General features: G+C 41.5%; 1 protein-coding gene across 4 annotated transcripts in view; it reads left to right on the top strand.

Moving 5' to 3' along the window:
- GCOM1 (GCOM1, MYZAP-POLR2M combined locus) overlaps positions 1 to 16962 on the top strand; it is a 220859-nt gene that overhangs the window by 109273 nt on the left and 94624 nt on the right. For all 4 annotated transcript variants that reach the window (XM_040342753.1, XM_040342756.1, XM_040342755.1 and 1 more), the window contains 4 exons: positions 4857 to 4940; positions 7882 to 8043; positions 13663 to 13755; positions 15227 to 15340. In XM_040342753.1, the coding sequence (XP_040198687.1) occupies positions 4857 to 4940; positions 7882 to 8043; positions 13663 to 13755; positions 15227 to 15340 (453 nt within the window). The remainder of the gene's footprint in view (positions 1 to 4856; positions 4941 to 7881; positions 8044 to 13662; positions 13756 to 15226; positions 15341 to 16962) is intronic.

Genomic DNA, 16962 nt, shown 5'->3' on the forward strand with positions numbered 1-16962 from the left:
ACTCAGTGCTTATATTACATTCATTACATGACTTCCTGAAGATGACGAACTGATAATCATGTCAGGACAGGTGACATATATGCTACCACACAATTATAATATACAAAATAGGTTTCATTCATTTGCATTTCTAAAGTGACTATTGTCAGCTAGCAAGAAGAATTACAGTGGGGTTTCCATATGACATCTATATATACGTGGCCTGTATGTTTCACATTAAGGTGTCTGTAGACATTGGATAAATAGCGACATTTACAGACTGTTTGTTAATCAAATGATCATTTATTCAAAAGCAGAAATAGTCTTCCAACATTGCTATACACAACTCATATTATAGCTAAACTCCAGGCAAACCGCTAAGCACACAGTTAAAGTGGTTATAAAGCTTCAGTTTTTTTTTATAAAAATAACAAGCATGCCTATACTTGCCTTCTCTGTGCAAAGGTTTTGCACAGAGCAGCCCTGATTCTCTTCTTCTGGGGTCCCCCACCGGGGCTCCAGGCCCCTCCTATTTGTTGGGAACCCCCTGGGAAAGCAGCTTTCTCTGGGGGCACCCGTGCATGTGCACTCCTGAGTCTTGATGCTGCGTGGGACTCGGCCCAGCCCCCCCCCCTCCCCCACTTACAAGGTCTCAGGTGTGAATGGTAAGCAGGTGTGTTTAAATTTGGTATTATAGCTCTCTCTCTCATACTGGTAACTGTAAGTTCAACATTGCACCTCATGGTAAAGAACTCTCTTAGGATCTGAAAAAATTATTGTTGCTCTACATAAAGATGGCCTAGGCTATAAGAACATTGCCAAGACCCTGAAACTGAGCTGCAGCATGGTGGTCAAGACCATTCAGCGGTTTAAAAGGACAGGTTCCACTTAGAACAGGCCTCGCCATGGTCAACCAAAGAAGATGAGTGCACGTGCTCAGCGTCCTATCCAGAGGTTGTCTTTGGGAAATAGACATATGAGTGCTGCCAGCCTTGCTGCAGAGGTTGAAGGGGTGGGGGGTCAGCCTGTCAGTGCTCAGCCTATACGCCACATACTGTATCAAATTGGTCTGCATAGCTGTCATCCCAGAAGGAATCTTCTTCTAAAGATGATGCAAAAGAAAGCATGCAAACTGTTTGCTGAAGACGAGCAGACTAAGGACAAGGATTACTGGAACCATGTCCTGTGTGGTCTGATGAGACCAAGATAAACTTATATGGTTCAGATGGTGTCATGCGTGTGTGGCGGCAACCAGGTGAGGAGTACAAAGACATGTGTGTCTTGTCTACAGTCATACATGGTGGTGGGAGTGTCTTTGTCTGGGGCTACATGAGTGCTGCCGGCACTAAGGAGCTACAGTTCATTGAGGAAACCATGAATGCCAACATGTACTGTGACCATACTGAAGCAGAGCATGATCCCCCTCCCTTCAGAGACTGGTCCGCAGGGCAGTATTCCAACATAACAACCCCAAAGACACCTCCAAGACGACCACAAACTTGCTAAAGAAGCTGAGGGTAAAGGTGATGGACTGGCCATGCATGTCTCCAGACCTAAACCCTATTGAGCATCTGTGGGGAATCCTCAAACAGAAGATGGAGGAGCGCAAGGTCTCCAACATCCACCAGCTCCGTGATGTTGTCATTGAGGAGTGGAAGAGGACTCCAGTGGCAACCTGTGATGCTCTGGTGAACTCCATGCCCAAGAGGGTTAAGGCAGTGCTGGAAAATAATGGTGGCCACACAAAATATTGACACTTTTGGCCCAATTTGGACATTTTCACTTAGGGGTGTACTCACTTTTGTTGCCAGCGGTTTAGACATTAATATCTATGTGTTAAGTTATTTTGAGGGGACAGCAAATTTACTGTTATACAAGCTGTACACTCACTACTTTACATTGTAGCAAAATGTAATTTCTTCAGTGTTACAAAAGATTTTATTATATATTTTGTAAAGATATAATAAAATATTAACAAAAATTTGAGGGGTGTACTCACTTTTGCAAAATACTGTAGGTCCTGTTGAAAACAATGGCTTTTCTCTTGTCCATGCATTTTGCGTTCCCTTGAAAATGTAGCACAATAGTTGACAACACATCCAGTGTGAATAAGCTTTTTATCTTTTAGTGTATTGTGGTTCGTAAATAGATTCTTTTGTTGTTGTGTAACGCTTCTAGAAGGACGTACACAACACATCCAAACTTGACATTTTTTTTATTCATTGTAATCTGTTACAATTGTTCACATATCGTACAAATACCAACAATCCAAAGAATAGTTTAGAGTTGTCATTATTATCTGTGTTTCATTGTAGGTAACTAAATGTCACACTCTGGGGGAAAATAGTACATACTGTATATGTAGCTGTTTAACCTGCCATAATACGAGTAATTCTGTTCTCCCTTTTAGGGCTACATGCACACTAATGTTTTTATGCATAACATATGTCTAGTGTACAATGCAAAGTATTTTCTCATGCCTGGGGAGCTGCAGGTGGGGTGTACAGCAGCCATATCAATGCAAGTCTGTACTTGCAGATGCTGATGCTTCTGTGCACCGACTTTTACATTTAGGAAAATATGTTGGACACACTTGTGCGCAAAAACAATGCAAATTCTATTTTAATAGCCATGTATATGTTTGTGTAATCAGATAGTAGAAGTGAAAATGCATATACTTTACTGAGTGACAGAATTGGCAGACAGAAAAAAATGCATTTGTTGACAATACGGGATTAAAGGAGAAGTATGCCCAAAGCTACTTTGGCTATAGTTCTCCTGTAGGTCACAGGAATGCAGTTTGTTCTGCACTTTTGTGACCTGTTTTCAGCTGACTGTGGGCTCTTCACTCAGCTGGTCCAGGCTCAGGAAAGACCGCCAACTTTACAGTCAGGATCCACCCAGATGCCTGGACTTGCAGCTGGCTCGGCCTCTCACTGAGCCGCTGAGAGCCTGAGCCAGCCACTCTCACCTCTCCACAGCCCTGAACTCAGGGGCAATGAAGACAGCAGTGTTTGTTCGCTCAGTTCTTAGTCTTAAAAGTGGCACAGGGTACAGTTGTAACATTGGATTGATGCTGCATTCACCTAGGTGAGTATACACTTTTATTTTCCTAAAACCCGAGCCTCTCTTTGAAGGTTTTGCCGTTAAACACAATGTAGTATATTGCAAGTGGTTAAAGATGAATTCCAGGCATGGATATACTGGTCTTACTTGGACCAATGTAACTATGCATATACCCTACCTGTGGGGGTCCTCATGGAAGCTGAAAATCATTGTAGTAGGCACATCTACTGCAGTGATCTCCATTTGCTTTCAGGCCTCATGCTAAGCGGCTGCCCTGGTGCATTTTGAGCACAGGAGGCCACTTGTATTCAGAGAATGTATTTAATTTTCTCACTGAATGCAAAGCATTCTCTGATTGGATGAGGTAGAAACTGTGACATCACTCGCATGCCTCTTCACCTTGCTGAGAAGAGGCACTCTGAATCCTGCTTATGCCGAGGGGGTTACCTGCTGGGGTCAAGTCAAGGTGCCCACTACAGCAATTTCCATCTTTCACAGGGATCCCACAGGTATGGTATGTGTGTGTATATGTGTGTGTGTGTGTGTGCGTGTGTGTATATGTATGTATGTATGTATATGTATATGTATATGTATATATATATATATATATATATATATATATATATATATATATATATATATATATATATATATATATATATATATTGTTACATTGGTCCAAGGTGGGCCAATGTAATTTTATAAAAGTATCCATACCTGGAATTCATCTTTAAAGGGGTTGTAAAGGTAAAAGTTTTTTTACCTTAATGCATCCTATGCATTAAGGTAAAAAAACATCTGACAGCACCGCCCCCCCCGAGCCCCCGTTTTACTTACCTGACCGTTCGAAAGTCCCGGGCGCGTGCTTGTCATCTTGCTCGGTTCCCAGCCTGGCCGTTGATTGGCTAGGCTGGGCGGATTGATAGTAGCGCAGCCATTGGCTGGCACTGCTGTCAATCACAGCGGATGACGCGGCGCCGAGTGATACAGTCGGCAGCTATGGCCGCTGCTGTATCACGGGAGCGCGCTCGCAAAAGCTTTCCACCATGCGAGGGAGCTCACATGAATGTGGAAAGCTTTTGCGAGGAGGAGCCGAGACAGCCACCGAGGGACCCCAGAAGACACGGCTCCGGGTCACTCTGTGCAAAACGATCTGCACAGTGGAGGTAAGTATAACATGTATGTTATTTTTAAAAAAATTGTACCTTTAGTGTTCCTTTAAAGACTAGACACAGATACCAATCTAATTTTGACATCAGCTGTATTTTATTTCTTATGTCGGCTTGCTTGAGCTGTATTTATGTTGTCAGCTGTATTTCTAATCGTCATGCAATATTGCATACAGTATTTTGTGTTCTAGAAACCGTACGTTGTAAAGAATAGAATGGTGTGCATGTCTATTATTGTCAATGTTCTGCAGGATGCCAGACAAAAGATGAGCCGGATCGTCAAGCCCCCTTCAGTCTAGGACCTAGACCTTCACACACCCATGTCTTGTGAGGAACTGGGCTGACAAGGTGGACAGAACATAATGTACTAGTATATGTATTTGATTATTCCTCCATCTGTCATGGCCAGGCCCCAATCCCTCTGTATCCATTGTTCCTCATATGTAATATCCATCTGCGTTACTCATTTAGTGGTTGTTTTGTTGGTTACTAGAGGATGCAATGTGTTATTTTCTGTAACTGCCTAAAAATACAGTAATTCATAGTGACCAGTTATGTGTCTTCATTGTCAGCACTGTTTCAATGAAATGTAATAGTGCATTATATAATACGTTTTCTCTTTTTTTTTTTTTTTTTTTTAAGGTTGATATTAAAAATACAGCAGAAAGAAGGAAAAAAAGAAATGGCTATACATCTGAAAGGACCCCATCAGAACCACCAACCCTTGTAAGATGACAAATGTGGTATATTGATGTAGTAGATTATGATCTGGTCTGTAAATATCATGTTGTCCTAGACACACCTGAGCGATGAGCCCCTTTGTACAAGCTTTGTTAATTGTGTGTTGTAAGTATTTTAGCAAAAGCTTCTGCTAATATGTGCTGATGGTGGCAGAAGGCAATCTGCTTTATATGCAGAGTTTTTTTTTTTACTTTACAAAGTACTAAACAAACCAAAGTAAAGGCGGCTTTATACTTCCGGAGGAATAATTGCATACTTCTGGCTGCAGCTATGCCTCCTTCCTTTATAAATCAAATGTATTTGTCAGAAAAGTTTTGAACTGTACAGAAGATAGAAACAAAATAAATAAAATACAATCTGTAAGGCTTGGGAACCTGCCCCTAACCCTGTAGTGACCCTAGGGTCCCATCATAGTAAAGACAGCATGCAATATAAAGTTTCATAAAGACCAACTCCAGGAAACTTGAAAATTCTTCTTTATATAGGAGGGCAGAGAAAAGAAGAATTGCTTACCCAATCCTTTGCTCCTCCATGTTGCTAGAACAATCCCAGCAGCATCTTCTCCCCTATACTCTGGTGGTCTAAGGTCCTGATGTCATCAAGACCATAGTCTTTATAATCCTTCATAGTCCTGCATTGGGTGTCAGGACGCCAAAGGTACAGTCCACTACCAAAGCATGGGGGAGTACCATCTACCAGTGGAGAATTGGGTAATTAAAAGTACTTATTCTCCCTCCAAGACTGAACTAACAGTTAAAACGTGGGGTGTGGGCACAGCCCCACTGCAAGGAAGAATTTTCAGATTTCCCGGCGCGTGCCTACAATCCTGCCTCCAGTCAGATGCGAGAATCCCAGCAGGGTTTTCCACGATTAGCTGTGAGAGACAACCCCATTGAAAGCAATGGGAGACTGCCGGCTCCCACAACTAATTGCGGCCACTTTTATGTAATCTCTCATGCAGTGATCACATGTGAATGATTGGCCCTGAATGCAGGCAGTCTTTCTCCAGGGCTGATCAGTGATCAGGGTGATGCTTTTAATGGGGCTGTCTCCCACAGCTATTCACCAGGAACCCCTGCTGGGGTTCTTGTATCTAGATGCTACTGGACCCATTTTCAGGTCTGTATACAACTCAAGGGGGACCCAGCTTATTTCCACGTGGCCATCACGCACAGCTGGGCTTGTCCTGTACAAGCAGGGTTGAAGGGTGTCACAAGGGGTTCAGCCTAAAGCACATATTGTATATGCATGGATGTAGGTCCCCTCCCCATCCTCCAGATCACTTCACCTTTAACCCTTCCCACCTGCAGTACTCACACTCGGAGGTCTATGTTTGACACTTGGTCCAGATAGAAGCTTCAGAATTCTAGCTTCAACCTGGGGCCCATGAGACACGAGGCCAAGGCCACCTGATGCATGCTGCATGAGCAGGTTTTCTCTCACTGTCAGCAGGGGACTTTTCATACATCGCTCACTCCAGCGTCAACCTGGTTTGCACCAGTAAACTCATAACTCTCTTTCCACTTCCCAGGTAATGACTGAACTTATCACTGTACTCTTGGTTGCAATGAAAATTCTTTACTTGCATTCAATAGCAAAACAGTACAGTCCACATAAGTGGTTCAGAAGTTTCCAAATCCTGGCCCTCATCAGATCAGCATCCACTAGTTGAGTTGGCATTCAGGAGCATTGTAGTACTAGGATCCACACTGTCCCTCTTTCTCTATATTCCTTTCGGGTATATTTCAGCAACGTGTCAACGTCTCATTACCCAAAGGGGAGAGCAAAATAAAAACCTCAGCACTCCATCTGTTCTTGCAGGTCACCATTTCCAGCCTTAAAGCTCCAGCTCCTTTCCACCTTGTATAGTGGCATCCACATAAATACTCCTTCGGTAAGAGGAGCAAACCATGAAGGGGACCTCTACCTGAATACATACATCTATGCATTGTCGTCCACTTTGGAGTGCATGAGGCCAACACCTAGGGCCAGATTCACAAAGAGATACGACGGTGTATCTACAGATACACCATCGTATCTCTGACGTAAACTGGTCCTATCTATGCGCCTGATTCATAGAATCAGATACGCATAGATAGGGCTTAGATCTGACAGGTGTAACTGTGTTACATTGTCGGATCTTTTTTTCGTTTTATAAATGGCGCCGGGGGCGTTCCCGCTGATTTACGATAAATAATATGTAAATCAGCGAGATACGCAAATTCACGAACGTACGCGGACCCGACGCAGTCTTCTTACGACGTTTCCGTAGCGGCGTACCCGTCGTATACTTACCCCTGCTTTCATCAGGCGCAACCAATGTTAAGTATAGCCGACGTTCCTGCGTCGAATTTAAATTTTTTAACGTCGTTTGCGTAAGTCGTTCTAGAATACGGATGGACGTCGTTTACGTAAGCGTCGCAACCACTGACGTCCTAGCGACGTCAGTGGGAGCAATGCACGCCGGGAAATTCCCCGGACGGCGCATGCGCATTTAAATCGGCGCGGGAACGCGCCTGATTTAAATAGTACACTCCCCTAGCCGCGGAATTTGAATTCCGCCGGGGGATTTAGGATCCGCCGTCGCAAGTTTGGAGGTAAGTGGTTTGTGAATTAGCCACTTGCCTCCTAAACTTGCGGGAGTGGATCTTAATTCAAGTAGAAAGAGCGAATCTATAGATCCGCTGCGCTATGTGAATCTGGCCCCTAGTGTTGACAAAAGACATAAACAACAAGAAATTGCAATAATTTAGATATTGGTATTTCTCGATAGATGGAATAAAAGGCATATAAATTCCACAGTATTAGGGAAAATATATCATACAAGAACTAAGAAAAATGTTCAGGAAGCAAAGAATAGTAAAGAGATGTGTATATATAAAGTATACTGTGATTATTTTTTTTAATTTATTTTTTTACTTTTCAGCACCTTTATACTGTGCCTAGAAACACTCCATCTTCAGGAACGCCTTCTCATGGTGTAGTTTATGGAGTCGTGCAAAGGTCTGAAAACAATCAACAGAATGAGGTGGTTGTTTATGAATGGTCATCCCATCAGCTGAAGGAAGAAATGAACTACATTAAAGATGTATGTTAACATTTTTGTCAGCATTTTGTGCTTTACGCCAAGTTTTCAAAGGTTTGGTCAGTACTATACGCTAGAAGCTTACAATGTTCAAATACATTTGCCATCCTGCATTTCACATGTTATTGGGATATCTATGAGCTATGACATGTACCGTGTTTTCCCGAAAATAATACCAAGTCTTATATTCATTTTGGCTGGAAAAGACACATTGGGGCTTCTTTTCAGTGGATGTCTTATTTATTTCTGTACAATAATCGCTATTTACATATTGTATATAAAATGCTGTAGCTTCCTATTTTGTCATTGGATTGAACACTGTGCTCTCATTTGCCAGTTTCTGCGTCCCCTTTCTTCTCTCCCCCCCTCCCTCTCTGCCTGTCAGCTCAGGAGTCGGTAAGCATTTAGCATTAAGGAATCTTGTAATTCGCTCTATTTCAGTATTAAAAAATGTACGTGTTTTTGTAACATTATTGTGCAAAAAACCTCCTTTACAGAGCCGTTGGATGCTCACGTGACCTGCCGGAGCTCTCTTCCCTGCTCTAAGCACTGCAGAGGGAGGGGCCGAGATCACATGGGCGCCCAGTGGTGCTATAAAGAAGGTATTTTGCACAATATATAATCCTTCAACAGAGCGGATTACAGGATTTTACAGCCACTTTAACTAGGTCTTATTTTCAAGGTAAGTCTTGTTTTTGGGGGAAATATTATAGTAGCCTTCTATACTGCATAGCTGTCACTAGTTTCAGCTATACAATCCTGGGTTGCCATGGAATGATGAAAGTCAGCAGAGCTTCACCCCATTTACTAAGCTCTGGGGGAAATTCCCTTGCAGGGTGGGGCTGCAAAGGGAACTGTATTTTCGCCTTAAAGCAAAGTTTCCACCAATTTCTGTGTTTTATTAAAAGTCAACAGCTACAAAAAGTGTAGCTGCTGACTTTTAATAAACAGACCCTCACCCGTCCCACGGTCCAGCGATGCATCCGCTCAAAGCCTTGCTTCTCTCTTTCTCTTCTCCGTGGCATCAGCATTGCAAGTGTGGGCACCCAGCTGTGACAGCATGTGACTTCACAGCCGGCTGCGCAGTAAGCATGTGCAATTCGCTCTGCACGTTCTGAATGGCCGGGCAATCTTCTGGGACCTGTGACGTGTCTCAGAATATTGCAGAGAGGGAGGGAAGAACTTCCGCTCAGCACTGCGTAACTATGAGCAGAAAAGGGAGCTGGGTACCTGTCAAAACTAGCTACCCGCTCCCCCCCAAAAAAATGACATACCAAATGTGGCATGTCAGGGGGTCAGAAGTCTTAAAGCAGAAGTTCCACTTTTGGGTGCACCTCCGCTTTAAGTAAAACAACCCTGCAGTTTAATAGCTTCCATCCTTTCCTCCCCACACCAGTATATTTATAAATGGTTAAATATTTATCCTTAAGGTGATTAAATGCTGAGGCACTGGTCACCTAATCTCCGCTAAACGGGCTTAGGCTACCGATGTTCAGCCCGAACCAGCAATTCAATGTCTGCCTGAAGAGCGATCCTTCCCTTTGAATATAGTCCTGTAACCAGTGCCACTACGGTCCCAGAGCCATGGTATAATTAGGATATGTAAGTATTTAATCTGCTATACTGTGACAGGAAACTGAGGATGGAGGCAGGGAACTTCGTAGGCTTTGGAGGAAATTTACTAAAGTCAAATGCACTTCTCATTTTACACTTTGCAGAGCAATTATGCCCAAAACTTAGAGAATGAAGTAAAACTCTGCTGATTACCATTATCCAATCAATTGCAGATGAAAATGCTGTTTTTTTATTTATTTATTTTGCAAAGTGAAATTGAACCACATTCATTAAAGGGTTGTAAAGGTTCGTTTTTTATTTTCTAAATAGGTTACTTTAAGCTAGTGCATTGTTGGTTCACTTACCTTTTCCTTCGATTTCCCTTCTAAACATTTTTTTTCTTTGTCTGAATTTCTCACTTCCTGTTCCTCCTAAGTAAGCTGTTCTAAATGACTTTCCACCGCTCGGATGATGGTGGAAAGCTTACTGAGGAGAAATAGGAAGTAGGAAGTCAGAAATTCAAACAAAGAAAAAAAACATTTAGAAGGGAAATCAAAGGAAAAAGTAAGTGAACCTGTTGGTTCACTAGCTTAACCACTTAACGCCCGCCGCACGACTATTTACGTCCGCAAAATGGCACGGACAGGCAGAAGGGCGTATATATACGTCCTTGCCTTCTAGCGGGTGGGGGGTCGTGCGGCGGGCGGATTCCCTCGGGGATCGATCTGGGACGACGGCGCGGCTATTCGTTTATAGCCGCTCCACCGCGATCGCTCCCCGAAGCTGAAGAACGGGGAGAGCCGTATGTAAACACGGCTTCCCCGTACTTCACTGTGGCGGCGCATCGATCGTGTCATCCCCTTTATAGGGGAGACACAATGGATGACGTCACACCTACAGCCACACCCCCCTACTGTTGTAAACACACACTAGGTGAAGCCTAACACGTTCAGCGCCCCCTGTGGTTAACTCCCAAACTGCAACTGTCATTTTCACAATAAAGAATGCAATTTAAATGCATTTTTTCCTGTGAAAATGACAATGGTCCCAAAAATGTATCAAAATTGTCCGAAGTGTCCGCCATAATGTCGCAGTCACGAAAAAAATCGATGATCGCCGCCATTAGTAGTAAAAAAAAAAAAAAATAATAAAAATGCAATAAAAATATTCCCTATTTTGTAAACGCTATAAATTTTGCGCAAACCAATCGATAAACGCTTATTGCGATTTTTTTACCAAAAATAGGTAGAAGAATACGTATCGGCCTAAACTGAGGAAAAAAAAATGTATATATGTTTTTGGGGGATATTTATTACAGCAAAAAGTAAAAAATATTGAATTTTTTTCAAAATTGTCGCTCTATTTTTGTTTATAGCGCAAAAAATAAAAACCGCAGAGGTGATCAAATACCACCAAAAGAAAGCTCTATTTGTGGGGAAAAAAGGATGCCAATTTTGTTTGGGAGCCATGTCGCACGAGCGCGCAATTGTCTGTTAAAGCGACGCGGTGACGAATTGTAAAAACGCCTTTGGGCATTTAGCAGCATATTGGTCCGGGGCTTAAGTGGTTAAAGGAACCAATTTAGAAAATAAAAGATGAACCTTTACAACCCCTTTAAGCTCTGGCTAAAACAGGCTGCATATTTGGCTTGCAAATTGAATAGCCTGTTTTCCTTTAGTAAATCATGTCTATATTAGTTGTGTAGCCCCATTGACTAGTGAATGTATTAAAGAGGTGATCAGCGCATAAAAACAAATAGGAATGCTAGAGATAATAAAACTAATGTGTGGAACAAGGTGTATGGTGGGTAACAATGAATGCAGTAAATGCTAGTAATCCCAAAGTGCAAACACAAGTAAACAAAAAGTAAATAAAAAATGAAAATGAATAATAGTCAAAGTGACAAAAAAATGTCAAAAAAATTTGGTGATAACAGTCCTTGTGTGATCCAAGTGTTAGGCCCCGTACACACGACCGAGGAACTCGACGTGCCAAACACATCGAGTTCCTCGTCGAGTTCAGTGTGGAAGCCGCCGAGGAACTCGGCGGGCCGACTTTTGCCATTGAACAACGAGGAAATAGAGAACATGTTCTCTATTTCCTCGCCGAGGTCCTCGTCGGCTTCCTCGGCCGAAAGTGTACACACGGCCGGGTTTCTCGGCAGAATTCAGCTCTGAACCGAGTTTCTGTCTGAATTCTGCCGAGAAACTCGGTCGTGTGTACGGGGCCTCAGAATATTTCACAATCTTCTTGCTTATTTCTTCTAAGGGCTGTGCTCACAGAGCGCTTACCTTCAGGCAGGTATATGCAGACCTGTATGGGTATGGTTAGGTCCAGAGATGGTGTTTCCACTTTAGTTCCCAGTAAATGTCTATCTCCACGGGTGTAGGTGGCCTTGTTGGATCTCTCCTCAATGTGAGCCCCAGTGAAAATCAAAAAAGACACTTGATCGTGAAGTATGTTAAGGAAATTAAATCAAATAGATGTAGAAACGTACATAGATAAAACGAAAGAAACAGCAATGACATCGGTTCGGTACGGTGTTCGGATTCTTCCTGTTTCCTGGAGCTCTTGCTTCTACCAATACACCGAGCAATATTTTCTTTCTTCTTTTTATGTCATGCTGCCCGAACATGGCCATAAAGCTGAGAGAGGAGGTAGCTGAAATGCAGCTTTGTTCTTGGCTTGTCCCGGGATACAGGACGAAGCCAGCAGATTGATAGTTCAAAACACTCGGCTCTGCCCCCTGATATGTTTGATGTGGACGTTCTCTCTCTCCTATCATCTCTCACGTCTCACATCTCTCCTGGCTTCAGCCTCTCCCGCCTCTCTTCTGAGCTCGATGGCTACAGTCAGTGGGCGGTGCTGGAGGGACGTGAGAGCTCAGAGCAAAGAGGAGAGAGGCGGGCCGGGAAGTCACATGAGCGCGGCAGTAGGAAACAGTAAGAAATTGGGTATAGGCTGCACGGAGCGCTCTCCCGGTAGGGGGCGGAGCTAAGCATCGATTATTAAGATCACATTCATCGGTGCCGCATCGAGGACACCCGAATCGCGATGCAGCGATTAAATTCGACACCCCTACCGAAAAGTGCCGTTGCTAAAACGCTTTGCAGGCGCTTTGGCAGTGCTGCCCATTGATTTCAGTGGCAGGGGCGGTTTAGGTACAGTGTATACACCACTCCCAAAACACCCCAAAGACGCTGCTTGCAGGATTTTTTTTTTTTACATTCTGCAAGCGTACTGCCCCAGTGTGAAAGCCCGAGTGCTTTACGGGAGATGGGAGGCATTTTTCAGGCACTTTACAGGCGCTATTTTTCAGTGTAAAAGGGGTCTAACTATTCTCAAAGGCCCATGAACACTAACCTTTAAAGGAAAGCAAGTGCACATTGTTAGGGACTGTTGTCAATTTGCAGCTTTTGGTGTCCTCTGATTTGCTGGACTGTTCTAATTGGGCAAAGCTTCAGTACTTCTTTAGTAATGTGATCCAACTTGGCAATAGGTCAATAGGAATATGTGCAGCGTTGAGTTTAGCAGAAAACCAAATTGTGGGAGCTTTGTTTAATCGGGACAGCCTTGCATTTGGGCAAACTAAAGGATACTGAAAGCATCTCTGAATGTCTGGTCTTCATACCTGTTAGCATCTTTAATGCCGTGTACACACGATCGGAAATTTCGACAAGAAAGCCATGGATTCATTTCCAACTGAAACTCAAACTTGTGTTGCATACACACGGCAACACAAAATTCCGACTGTGAAGAATGCAGTGACTTACAACACTACAACAAGCTGAGAAAAATTAGGTTCAATGACTCTGAGCATGCGTCAAATTGATTCAGAGCATGTGTGTTTTTTTGTGGGTTAGAATTGCATACAGACGATTAGAATTTGCGACAAGAACTTTTCCCGTCGAAAAATTTGAGAGCCAGCTCTCAAATTTTTGCTGTCGGAAATTCAGACAGAAAAAGTCAGATGGGGCCTACACACAGAATTTCCAACCAAAAGCATCGAACTTTTCTTGTCGGAATTACCAGCATTACCAACAACTAAGCATTACGATTTTGTTACAGGTGAGAGTAACCCTGGAAAAAATCAGAGAGAAGATGTTTGGAGAATATGATGATATGAAAGAGAAAATGAAACGTCTCACACAAGAAATGAAAGTAAGTATTTGTTTTTTTCATGTGTATTGGGAAAGAAAATGGGTCAACATACCCTGCCAACTGCTTTAGAGGATGTACAGCACCAGGCACACATACACACATTTGGTGGGACTGTCCCATAACCAACTCATTCTGGAAGAAAGTATTCAAAATTCTTTCAACAATATTTAACATAACTTTACTGCCTGATCCAGCTGTAGCACTATTAAACTACAAACCCCAACTTTTGACCCTTCGCCAATTTAGACTACTACTGTTTGTTACAACAGCGGCTAAACAATCCATAGCGAAAGCATGGAAAATGAACTCCCTTTGTATTCAAACAGTCAAACAAAGAGTGGCACAAGCCATGGTACACACAAAGACTGAAGCAATTTATTTGGACAAAATCCCCAAATTTGAATCAGTATGGAAACCATGGATAGATAATTTTCTCCCACCAGGTACAAATACGTCATTGATATAAACATTTAATATGATAAATACTGCAATCCTTTTGTTCCATGATTTCTACTATGCCACATGATATTGCTCTCTGGAAATGTTTTCTCCCCCCCCCTTCCTATGACTACCCCTTCCCTTTCCCTACATTATTTATAGTATAAATCGGTGTAGAAAACATGTTCACTTATTTTCTCAGGATACACCAAGCCACATAGCCGAACCTTGGCCCTGATTGTACTCTGTTATCACCCATTACTCCATAATACCTTAAAATATTCTTCTATTTTTACCCCCTTTTCTTTTTTAACATTTAGCATTTATACGTCTACCTGATTATTGATCCTATATTTGTAATTAACATTTTTTACTCTGTGTATTTTACATTATTTTATTTTTAATGTGAATACTCTATTATGACACATTTATTTGTTATACAATCTATTATTATAGGACATGACTTATAGTATATCTAACTAACCTTTATTTACACAAGAAGCTTTCTTGTATACTTTGATTTTATATTTTGAAACCTGTTCTTATAATTCTAATTTATTGTAATTTATTGTCACTTGTAAACAAATACAAATTATATATATAAAAAAAAGGGTCAACTAGAACATTTACACTGTATTATGTAAGATGTTTTAAAGAGCAGAAAAGCAAAAATGTGTAAATATAATATAAAAACATCAACTTTAAGAACACCAGGTAAAAATCAGTGGGATTTTGGCTTAGTGCTATAAGAGTTCATAAAATTTGGGTATTATGGTAAGGAGATAAAAATATTCCCTTTTATAGATCGGTGAGCAAAAACCACTTAATCTCACAAATACTACATTTTACCTGTTGGGAACTTGTTAGAAGACCAATAATAGGAGCCACCAACATGTTGAATGTGCATGTTTAGGGGCTGTCAAATCTTTAGTTTACCCTGTTGCTCAAGTTTTCTTTGTTCTAGTTTTTGTAAAGCAGTACAAATCATTGCATGTATATAGTTTTTCTTCTAGATTATTTTCTTTAATTTCAGGTTTCAACAGCAAAACAAGAGTTGTTGGAGCACCATTCCCAGACTCAAGCATCTGCCATAGACCGTTTTGATTCCATTAATAGCTCTTTAAATGCTTCCTCCTTGGATATGCAGGTATTAGAGTCACAAAAGCAGATCACTTTAAATGAAAAAATTCGCACTAATCATCAGTTCTATTTGCAAAAATGACAGTTAGGCTCCATTCACACCTGGTTGTAGCGATTTACTGGCGTTTTGGGGGCATTTTTTTTAAAGCATTCTTCAGCTTTTTACAAGCATTTTTAAAGCATTTTCACAATAGTATTACAAGCGTTTTAGAGCTTCATGCTTTTATTTAGCCAATATAAAGCACTAGGGGATAAGAGGGAGAGGAAATTAGGGGTGAAGAGCTGCTATTTGAGCAGAAAAAGCTTGTAAAACGCTCAAGTCAGGTATTTCTATTGAAGTCAATGCGACTTTTTGTAATCTGACAAAAAGAAGCTCATGTACTCTTTTGAGTGACATGAAATTTGCTATAGGCGACAGAGTGCTCATATGTGAACAGGGTCCATTGGACTGAATGGAATTTGGCTTGTTGAACGTTTTAGAGCTACAAGCTTCAAGCAGAAAATCGCTCAGGTGTGAGCGGGGCCTTAAACATTGGTGTCATATGTTATGACTACAGTTTACGTCAAAGCCATTGCTGAACTGTGGATCACTTAACTCTTTTAGACTTTCTTCACTCTTTGCAAACATTCAGCTTTGGAAACCATTGCTTTTTCAACATGGGCAGATGTCCTCCTTTCCACTTTTCAATATATATGGTCACGGTGTTTGTTTTAGAGAGTCTGTATGAGGATGGTGTTGGACCATCTACCTCCTAATGTTGTATGTGTTTTTTTCTTCTCTTCTTGCAGAAACTCATTATTTCCTAAATCTTGTTTAGGAGAGTTTTATGCTTTCACACGCATGTGGTAAAGTGGTTATACCATTTAATTTTGCATCAAAATGTTTGCCTTTTGAGCTAGGGCATTTGATATATGTGGGTGCTCCTTTTTTTTCATATTGGATTCTCCCATTAGTTAGTGCTTTTGTCATGGTTAACGTTATGAACTATCTCCGCTTGTTTGGGGCTATGAATAGACGTAATAACACTAATACAGTATTTGTACATGAATTGCAAAGATATTGTTTGGTGTATGTAAATATGTGTATTGCTGAAACTCTTTGCACAAGGAATACATTAGATGGCAAATGGGTTTCCTTTTGTCTTTTTCCCCTCTCCTCTTGTCTATTTTTGTATTCCATTGTTATAGAAATTTCAATAAAAATAAATAAGTAAAAAAGAAAGTCGCTGCACATCATGGTGGAGTGAAAAAATCCTTATAGGTGGCTATTCTTGTAAGGCCAACTTATTTTCCACAGCTCCAGATATCTTTTGTAGAAGTAAAATCGTTTTCATAGATTTCAAGTAATTATTAAAATCATCTTTTAGATGTTTCAGTTTAATCCTAGTTTGCTTCCCATAAAAGTATGTTTGGGTAGCCAAAGTGCTTTGGACCATTGTTAATGTGTATTAGAAAACCTCTATTTTGTAAATGCCACTCTTCCCATTTTCCATGACAAGAGGGGAATAAGTATTTTGTTGTGTGGGTGCTCTATCCACTAGTCATAATGCCGAAAAGAGGATTACAGTGGGTGCTTGCAGTAGAGTAATATAATTTTTACTATCGCCAAAGCTACGCTCCCACCTAAGC

This window comes from Rana temporaria, chromosome 3 (assembly GCF_905171775.1).
Source record: "Rana temporaria chromosome 3, aRanTem1.1, whole genome shotgun sequence".
In the NCBI taxonomy this organism is placed as follows: Eukaryota; Metazoa; Chordata; class Amphibia; order Anura; family Ranidae; genus Rana; species Rana temporaria.